The sequence below is a fragment of the Phocoena sinus genome, chromosome 2, assembly GCF_008692025.1.
Source record: "Phocoena sinus isolate mPhoSin1 chromosome 2, mPhoSin1.pri, whole genome shotgun sequence".
In the NCBI taxonomy this organism is placed as follows: domain Eukaryota; kingdom Metazoa; phylum Chordata; class Mammalia; order Artiodactyla; family Phocoenidae; genus Phocoena; species Phocoena sinus.
The window spans coordinates 150,079,309-150,089,842 of record NC_045764.1 but is presented as its reverse complement, the minus strand read 5'-3'; the positions used below and the strand labels follow the sequence as shown (position 1 = coordinate 150,089,842).

Genomic DNA, 10,534 nt, shown 5'->3' with positions numbered 1-10,534 from the left:
TTCACAAGCACCGCCCCTCGCATTGTCCAATCCCCTTCTGCGTCTGGGGCCTCGGGAAGCGGATCCACAGAGACCCCGCCTCTGAGCACACCTATTGGGTGTGCAGGAGGAGGGGGCATTTGATTGGCTAGAAATGCTCCCGTTGCGGAAGCATTTGTGGGGACTCACCCACAAAGCCCGGACGGAGCATTGGAGAGAGGAGCTGGGCCGGAGGGAGGTGGAAGCCAGCTGGCCCGGCAGCAAAGCGGACCGGAATGGGCGGGTTTGCGAATGTCTGGGACCTGTGTCTGGCTCCCTGGAGCCGGGGGCGGGGGCGGGGCAGGCCTCGGACCCGGTTGCTGGTGACCGGTCGCCTGACTGGGCTCCTCCCCCGGCCCGCCCCTGAAGGTTTATCTTGTGACCGCGGAATCTGGTTCTTCGTTCCTTGAGCTTGCAGTCTTAGCTGCGATGCGTTTCTTGGAAGCCGCGTTCCTGTTCCTGGCGCTCAGCGCCCTCCGCCCTGGCCAAGCCGGTGCATTTCAAGGACTGCGGTGAGCCCCGGGGCCAGCCTGAGGTTCCCGCACACTCTGCGGGAGCCCCGACAGAACCCGGTGCTAAGATCTCCGAGCTAGGTTGGGTGGGTCCCCCGGGCCGCCAGGCTCAGCCTCGGACCCCTCGTGGAGTGGGGCTGGAGTGGGTTGGGGTAGGGGACAGGGTGCTGGCCTGGATGAAACCCGACCACTCACACTTTTCTCCTTCCTTGGAACGCGTGTTTGGGATCCCAGCACATTCCTGGAGATGGGCCTCTTGCTGAAGTTTCCTAAAGATTGTAGGGCAAACAACCGAAGGTCCATGTGCAGCGTTGGGCGTAGGGGTGCGGCGCAAAACTGCTTTTTATTTATGCCTTGTGCCTTGGATGTCTCTGCCTATCCACTCCTTTTGCTTTTTTAAACTTCCGTCTTGCTGATAAGTCGAAAGTCGGTTCTCACTTTTCATGAGTTATTCCGTTAGGGCGTCCTTGGGGCTATGGAATTTGAGATTCTTATCAGTTTTCCCTCTCCTATTATAAAACTCATGTTGCTGGTCACAACTTGTGATGCATAACTCTCTCATGCAGCTATGGTTGGAATCTTGTTGAGAACAACAGGGGTAGAAACTGTGAGCTCCTTCAGTCAAGTCTATCAAATTGTTTGAGCAGAACTTTTCTGAAGTGGAGAGGTGTAATAATAAATGAAAGAGGCATGAAACTGATTTTATAAAATTTATGAGCTGGAAGGAAACTTGGAGATCCTATAGTCAATCATTGATTCACGAGATGTTAGGTTACTTACCCAGTCACACAGCAGAATGGCAACCAGAATAATTTGCTCCTTCATATCCAGTGCCCATGTAATAGTAACTGCTTAATAAATATTTGTTGGAAAAGTAAATGAAGGGAAGAATACTCTTTCCACATATCTCCAAAATTCATGTTGAGTGCCAAAAGCAAAGTTGGGGCTTAGGAGACAGGAGTGATTAAGGAATAAAAATTGCTGGCCTATTTATACTAACAAATGCTGTTCCACTGACTAGGAGACTTGCATTTGAAAGATCCTATTATCACCTCAAATTACTGGCCTTTCTCTCCACTAAACTTAGTGGCCAACATTTGGATGAAGACACTGTTAACTTTATTGTCACTCAGCTCTCACAATCTATTTACAGATGAGGAAACAGGCACATTAAGGTACTTGCCCAAGTTCTTACAGCAGTAAAGGAACCAGGGTTCCTAGTCAGCAGTAGGAACTAGTGGGTGTGTGTGAGTCACTTTGGGTTTCAACAGTAACATTAACATTAAAAAAAAGGTGGGGGGGACTTGCCTGTCGGTCCAGTGGTTAGGGCTTCAGCTTATACTGCAGGGGGCAGGGTTTCATCCCTGGTCAGGAAACTAAGATCCTGCAAGCCCGCGGCGCGCCAAAAAAAATTAAAAAAAGGAAAACAACTAAGGAAACTAAATCCTGACATTGTTCTGCTCATGTGAATAAAGCAGGTGTTAGGACCTGTGGCAAAAACCTCTTAAGGGGAAGGAGAGTTTCAGTTACAGACTTTCAATTTACTTTTGAATTGGGAAATACAGTGTAAAAACTTCAGTGCCCACATCAAAAGGTTTTTTGAGGTCCCACTCTATGCCCCCTTTCCCTGAAGTGGTATTTCCTCAAGTGAGAAATGGGGCCAAGCGAACTAGTTTTGCAATTTTTGCAGGTTAGGACTGAGAAGTTTGCTCTATTGACACTGGAAGTCCAGGAGCATCTTGTCAGCAAAAATAAAACTGGATGAAGGAGCTACAGTACTGCCCTCTACTCTGTTTTCTACTAGATCACGTGACCCAGCCTTGAAAGAAACTAGAAGTTGAAAGTTGAAACTAGAAGTTCAGCATAAGCACTGATTTTCAATAAGTTTGTTGACTAAAATTCCAGATATTTTCTTTCCTGGCCATAGACGATAGGATAGAGTGGAAGAGAGTGCTTAAAGAAGAGAATCTTGTATTTATTGTGGAGAACTTTGCCATGATGGAGAAGCAAGTTGGTGATAGGGAACTGCTAAGTATGATTTACAGACTAGCTGAAGCAGTGTTAGTCAACACGATGCAAACTCTTCCACCCAAGAGCAGGCAGATAATGTGCTCTCAACTGCCTTTCCTTTCTGTCTTCATGCATTCTACTTTTGAGACAGAGTCCATTCTGTTGTCTAGATCCATAATTTCTGCCCACAAGTAAATTTGAGGGTGAGAGGCTCACCCTTTGTATGAAAGGGAAACTTGCTAACCTTACACCCAGGAGCAGCTACTCTAGATTGAATTCATGGACTAAATCCCAATGTGATAGTAATAGTGAATACCTATATAGCATTACTATGTTCCAAGCACTTATTTCAGAGCTATATGTGTATTAGCTCAACCTACCCTATGAGGTAGGTACCAATTATTAGCCCCAGAGAGGCTAAGTATCTTGCCTTAAGGTTCCATAGTAAGTAATGGAGCCAGTGAGATTTCAAAGCCAGGTGTCGGATACCAGAGTCTAGCTGTCAGCAGTGGTATATGAGTGGCGGAGCTTAGGCTTACCCTGTTGTTTACTTGCATTCTCTCCCATTCAGCTGTCTGGTTTCAGGGGCCTGGATGAAGTAAGGAGATTCTTAAAGATTTGTACTTAACCTTTTTTGGTCAAGGTATTTTTTGTCCTTGTTTAGACTGAAAAAAAAGGACACACACCCTGCCTCAAAGACACTTATTTTTGAAGAACACAGGTTCCAGAGTAGAGTGTCCTACAGATGCATGCTTGAGATTGTTCTCATCGGGAGGAGTATACAAAGCTCAGAGACCACTGATTTGGAGAGCTACCAGGACAGGATTGAAAGATGGTAGGGAAAGGCAGTTAGGGAGCAGCCAGTCTCAAGATTCCAAACGGAAACAGTAGCGGTGCAACCTGGGCCATCGCTTATGCCGAGTGTGCTGCTTTAAAATCCTGTGTAGGATGGAAGGAAGGGTGGGGATGATTTCCCCTGGAATAGCCCTCCCAGGATATAGAGCAGGGGAGCTGACTAGGTATATACTCAATAATTTCTTTAATTCCCCTTTCACCTGTCAATGTGAACAGTTTTCCCCGGGGACCACGGATGGTCGGAGAAGAACTCGCCCCCATGGGGAAGGCAGAGCACCTTCCCGTTAGGTAAGAGACAGCCTAGGAGGTTTGTTTTCCCACCCATTTCAATAAATTTTTTCTTCTTTTGCAGGTTCTGGGGTCGGAGTTATAAAGGAAGTGAATGTGAACCCGTGCTCCACCGAACCCTGCCAACTGCACAAAGGACAGTCTTACAGTGTCAATGTCACATTCACCAGTAGTGAGTAAAAGTGGCTCTTACCTTCAAATTCATCTTAAAGCGTAACATCAATCTCAAGTATTGGAATAAGTGTGGGAATATGAGGGAGGGGAATTGCAGTCAGGAATTCTGTGACCTCCCTCTCAATGGGCAAAGCTGGGATTCACTATGCTCCCTTCTCATACTGGGTTCCCATATGCCTGTTTCTCAGAATCCATAGTTGCCAGACTCCCTTTGAGCAAACAGGGGGATTTCCATGTTTTCACAGGTCAAAGAAGACAGCTTGGCTTCTCCGTGCCCTGTTTTTGGTTCACATTGTACAGTGGATTTCATGGAGTGTCAACTCTGTTTAGCTACTGACTGCAGGGTGTTAGTACAGACCCTAACCCTGTAGACTCTGGAACGTCTCCAAAGTGTTATTTCAAGCAATATATCTTCTGGCTGTTAAGTCTATATTCTGCCTGAAAATATAGGAACAATTAATATTTAGCCTCTGTAAGGTTTGGGGAACTCACTGGTGACCCAAGAAACAATCAAGAAGCTTTCTTCTTCAACTTGAAGACATGTTATTGGAACTTGTTTCTTTCTGGTACCACATTCGTTTCCTTCAGATTCCCAGGAATCTAGACAATGTGAAAATCTCTGTTTCTAGAAAGAGCATCTACCTTGAATCTTTCCCTCATTTTCTATCCTATGGAACTAGACTAGACAGACTAATTAGGAACTTTGAGATTTCTGTCATCTCTTGTTTGTAAGCCTAAAGACAGCTCTTAAGTCCTAGAGTTGTTCTCTCTCCTGGACAGTACCCTGTCCCCTCTATTGTTCCAAACCAAAAAAGTACCTTCTAAACAAAAGTAATTCCCAACCCAGACAGAAAGAAAGAGGCAGAGCCAATGCTTTGGATCTCCAGAAGAACCTAACAGTGCATAACTCCAGTTGCCCTAATTTTAGTATATTTATTCCTCTGCCCAACTTGCAATATGGAGGGTAGAGGTTAGCAAGAAATGTTCCTCTTTCTTTTACCCAGTTTCTGAAGGGTTACTGCTTTCACTGCTGTTACAGCCCGTGGCATTTCTATGGAGACTCCTGTTCACTCTTTCCATATTGTCTTCCATTTTATTCTTAATTTCTATCGGAATCCTTTGGACAGGGTATTTGAGAATTCAGAGACCAGTCTCCCCAAACCCTTTAAGATACGCAATACACTTTGACAGAATCTGATGTAAATAGTAAACAGAAAGTTTACCACCAAAAATCAGTTAGCTTGTTCGATAAAGTTATTTATCCATCCAGGTGGCTCTGATTCTCCTGAGAAACTATGAAGGCAGTGAAGAGCAAGGTGGGGTCAACAGCAAAAAAAACAGCCCCCACTGACTGCTTTTTTTTTTTTTTTTTTTTATAATTCAGTAATTTTTCAAGTTTCAGAGTGAATGCTTACTGTATAGCATTCACGGAGGTACTAAGTATAACTCCAAAGAGAAATAGACCCTAGGAATTAAGAGGTACGGAATTTGGTTTGCTATCCCAGCAATGCCGTTGCTTGAGAATATGTCTGAATTTTTTTATTTACAGTTTGGAAATAGGCAGTTTCCATCACCATCTTATTCTCTTTTTTTTTCTCTTAGGCACTCAGTCGCAACGTAGCAAAGCCGTGGTGCATGGCATTGTGATGGGCGTCGCAATTCCCTTTCCTATTCCTGAGCCTGATGGTTGTAAGAGTGGAATCAGCTGCCCCATTGAAAAAGACAAGACCTATAGCTACTTGAATAAACTACCCGTGAAGAGTGAATACCCCTCTGTAAGTGACATTGTAGTTGAGGACACCAAAGGTCCTGTGACTAGATTGGAAATCTGAGGAGAGGGGGCAGGAAGAAAAGATTAGAATAGGAATCCTTCATCTCTATGAGGAAGAGTTGGACACCTGGGAGAAAGGAGTGTAGGAATCTTGAGCTGGGGTGGAGAGTTTTCACTGTGTCCCTTTGTTCTTTGTCTCTTGCTTAATGGTCAGCCTGGGCCTAACGATGCCTTTTTTATATACCGTATTTCACTGGATTCTTGTGACCACCTGTGTAGAGGTGATACTATCCCCATTTTACAGATGAAGAGATGTTAGCCTCCAATGCTATGCAATATGAACAGGGTCCATTCTGCCAAGAATTACAGCCTAGATTGAGACCCAGGTCTTGTGATTCCAAAACCTGTGCCATGTTACAGGATTTTAGCTAGGTACCAAATAGTTCAAGATTTCAAGTAGTCAGAGCACTGTTATCAGAAAAACTTGGTTTCTCCATTAATCTCTTAACAAGAAAGCAGTAATTTATTAGGTCCATAGCAGAGCGGTGGCTTTTTCCTCTGCTTTCTCTCCGCCACCACCACCACCCCCAACCTTCACCTCTGACTTGCCCTGCTATACCTACTTCTTTTTCTACCAAACACTTGTGAGATAGAGCCTGCTGGAATGAGACTGTGTTAACAATATGAATCTTGATAAGAATGGAGGAAGTAAAGGAATTACTTTTTTTCCGTGAAGAAAAAGAGCTGTATTTCTTTGTTGTTGTTTTTTTTAATTTATTTAATTTTTGGCTGCGTTGGATTTTTTTTGTTGCTATGCACGGGCCCTCTCCAGTTGTGGCGAGCGGGGGCTGCTCTTCGCTAAGGTGCGCAGCTTCTCACTGCAGTGGCCTCTCCCGTTGCGGAGCACGGGCTCTAGGCGCGCAGGCCTCAGCAGCTGTGGCATGTGGACTCAGTAGTTGTGGCTCCCGGGCCCAGCCGCTCCGTGGCATGTGGGATCTTCCCGGACCAGGGCTTGAACCCGCGTCCCCTGCATTGGCAGGCGGACTCTCAACCACCTCGCCATCAGGGAAGTCCCTAGAGCTGTATTTCATTTTTTCTTTTTGTTTTTTGCAGTATGCGGGCCTCTCACTGTTGTGGCCTTTCCCGTTGTGGAGCCCAGGCTCCGGACGCGCAGGCTCAGTGGCCATGGCTCACGGGCCCAGCCGCTCCGCGGCATGTGGGATCCTCCTGGACCAGGGCACGAACCCGTGTCCCCTGCATCGGCAGGCGGACACTCAACCACTCGCCACCAGGGAAGTCCCTAGAGCTGTATTTCTTAAAAGGCGATCAAGTAGAACCAGGAGCAATCTGGCCATTTATTTCCTAGAAACAGCAAGTAATTAAAGGACATTCTAAAAAGACTCAAATATAGGGAGTCTGTGCTTAAGTGGTATCAGAGACCCTAAAGGTCAGGAAGAGATTTGTAGATTAATTTGCAGAGCAGCCATGTAATCATGGGCATATCTAAGCCTCAATAACTTAGAGTGTCTAGTTAGGCCCTGATACCGAGTAGGCACTTAATATATGGTAGCTATTGTTAAGTGACATTTCATTTGTTTTTTGTTTGTTGGTTGTTGTTTTTGTTGGTTTTGCCATGCCACGCAGCTTAAGTGACATTTCATTTGAAAACCAGCTTAAACTATGTTAATGTGTGCACTAAGTGAAACAGTAGCTGATGTGTACTAGTCTTGAAAAATTTATCAAACCAGTTTCAAGAAGCTGGGTATCACTGTCACTCAAATATTGCATTCTGAAGAAACATTTTGAGTACAAAAGAGAGGTTGTAACTAAAAGCAAGTAAGCTTAAGGAAGGACTGGCAGAGTGCCAGAGCCTTATTAAGAATTAGAAGAGAGAGCTCATAGCATGAGTGTAACAAGTCAAGGCAGAGATCTCTAAGGGGGTATATTACTGAAGAAAGAAAAAACAGTTTGGGCTTCCCTGGTGGCGCAGTGGTTGAGAGTCCGCCTGCTGATGCAGGGGTCACGGGTTCGTGCCCCGGTCTGGGAAGATCCCACATGCCGCAGAGCGGCTGGGCCTGCACATCCGGAGCCTGTGCTCCGCAACGGGAGAGGCCACAACAGTGAGAGGCCTGCATACCGCAAAAAAACAAAACAAAACAAAACAAAAACAGTTTAAGGGCATTAATCAAAACTGTATTGCCACAAAGGTCATTGTCCCTGAAAGTATTCATACAACCCTAAACTTCTTTGAACATCCTTTGTGCTTTGACATTTCATTTTCCAACTAACAAGTAAGTTTTCTGAGACCTAGGAATCTAACTTTTTACTCTTCATACTTCATAGTTAAAGTTGGAAAAAGCTGGATCAGGTTGTCAAAATGCATGTGAAATTGTTTAAATGTAAAATTATTTTTCATGGATGGCTTTGTTATTTTTTTAATTAATTAATTAATTCATTTATTTATTTTGGCTGCGTTGGGTCTTCGTTGCTGTGCGTGGGCTTTCTCTAGTTGCAGCGAGCAGGGGCTACTCTTCATTGTGGTGTGCGGGCTTCTCATTGCGGTAGCTTCTCTTGTGAATCATGGGCTCTAGGCACACGGGGTTCAGTAGTTGTGGCTCACAGGCTCTAGAGCACCGGCTCAGTAGTTGTGACACACGGGCTTAGTTGCTCCGCGGCACGTGGGATCTTCCCCATCCAGGGCTCAAACCTGTGTCCCCTGCATTGGCAGGCAGATTCTTAACCACTGCGCCACCAGGGAAGTCCTGGCTTCATTTATGTACCATTGATCTCAGAGGGAAAAAATGCTTTAGAAATTGTATTTGAGAAGCTAACTGCTAACACCAAATCCTAGGTGTAACTTGGTTTGCCTTTCTAAGCTAAAGGACACGGGCTGTGCCCACATCCCAAGCAGCCTTCATGGTGGCGTGACTTAAGAAGAAAAGGATGAGGAATTAGGCAGTTTGTTACAATTTACATTTAGGATTCATAGTTAAACCCATTCTGGATTGAGGTGAGGTTCTAGTTTCATTTTTCCCAATTCTTTTTCTCTTTCTCCAGATAAAACTGGTGGTGGAGTGGGAACTTAAGGATGACAACGACCAACGTCTCTTCTGCTGGCAAATCCCAGTACAGATTGAAAGCTAGAGCTATTTGATGCCAATATGTCCGTCTGGGGGTGAGAGAGCACGGGTGGAGGGAGAGGAGGAGAGATCAAGTCTAAACTAAATCAGTGCCATAAGATGAAAGGAATTTCTAGACTGCCATTCTAGCCTCTCAACCTCCAAAAGCATCTAAGACCCTATTTCCTGAGAGCTCAGAACTGTCACCCCTGCATTATCCTTTGTAAAAGGGTTGAAGGAAGGAAGAGAAAGTGAGACTGTAGGGATTGATTTAATTGGCTTCAGGGAGAGTTTTTTGTTTGTTTGTTTTGGTTTGGTTTTTGCTTTTGGAATAAGGAGGGTCTAACCAGACATGATCCAAATGAGGCTGCTTGGGGGATATTGGATAACTTGCCCTAGGGTTACTAGCCCTTGCAGCAAAGCACGGGTTCCAAACCACATCCATCTAGGTGGGATATTACATCTGCAAGTTCCTCATCTCCACGTGCCTCGTTGAGTTCAGTGCATCTGGTCAATGAGCTTCCTCACCTCCAGCTCCGCTGCTTCACCGGCCATGACTTGCTCTGCAGTGGTGTGCAGCGTGGTAGTGGAGGGGAGGTATTCTACAACAGAAATTCTCTGCAGTTAGCTCATGTCTCCTTTACTATCTTAGGTGGTTTTCATTAAATGCATCACTTGATTAGCAGATGTTTGATTTTTTTTTTTTTTAACAACACTAACTTGTGGCTTCTTTATGCACCTGGAAATGTCCCTTTGAATAAATAAAAACTCGTCGATCTTTTCTTCTGCATTTGGGCTGTGGACACCTGCTTCTTTCACAGAGTATGTTCCCCCAGATCCATGGTAGGTGGACACCTGGTCCCGTGGTCCCAGAGTGCAGTACTGTAAAGACATGACTTTCAGAAACTCCCACTTCTCCCTTTCACACAGTTAGGCCTCACCTCTCTATCTTACACAAAACGACCTTGTTTGCTACACTTTGCACAGTCTTATACCACCAAGTGTGCTTGAAAGAAACAGTGAAAGCAAACATCACCTAGTTGAATAACAACATCTGCAGTGTCAGGGGAGCTGAATTTGGGGTTGAGGCGGGGAGTAGGAAGTTACAAGTTGGCATAAGCACAGCAATCTTTGGGAACCTCCTGCCTTGAAGAAAACCTAGAAGCTTAAAGATGAAATGTGAAGTTGCAGGAAGTAATGGCTAGATGATTTAAATCTTGGAGTGTCCTGCTCTTGAAGTACAAGTATAATCATGGGGCATATATTTTGCTGTTTTGAATCAGTGTACTATCCATCAGGTTTTAGCTGTCACAGAGATTACAGCCCTATTCACAAAGGAGTTGGGTAATGTGGAAGGTCATCTCTTTCAGTCTGGGGGGCTAATGCAGCAAATAAGTCATTTGGTCCAGTTCTTTTCATCCTGATTTCACTAGATTTCTTGGATTTCTTTGGCTTGTGAGTTTCCCAGGAAAACCACCAGGGGACAGCAATAGATTGGGAAGAATGTTATCAACCGCCAAGATTTCCTAGTTAATTCCTGGAGCCATTCAACCACTGTACTCTAGCTAAGATGTTTTGTGTATCCTATCACATTGTGTCTAGAGGGACAGCCCACTCTGTCTCCGCATGCTGAACCCTGGGTATATCAAACTTAAATGGATTCCAAAGGTGGTTAACTGCTGTAGTTTCTGGCTTCAGACTGCCGGTAGTTGGATCCTGGCTTCACCAATCAGTAGGATAACCAGTATGATCTTTAAATCCCTTAACTTTTCTGTGTGTCAGTTTCC

The 10,534-nt window shown here is 45.0% G+C and overlaps 1 protein-coding gene across 1 annotated transcript; it reads left to right on the top strand.

Moving 5' to 3' along the window:
* The first annotated feature begins 188 nt into the window (after positions 1-188).
* On the top strand, positions 189-9,537 carry NPC2 (NPC intracellular cholesterol transporter 2). Its single transcript, XM_032622090.1, is given in 5 exon segments — positions 189-492; positions 494-530; positions 3,748-3,855; positions 5,460-5,632; positions 8,686-9,537. Coding segments are annotated over 5 exon segments (450 nt in total). The 5' UTR covers positions 189-447; the 3' UTR covers positions 8,773-9,537.
* Positions 9,538-10,534: the final 997 nt, after the last annotated feature.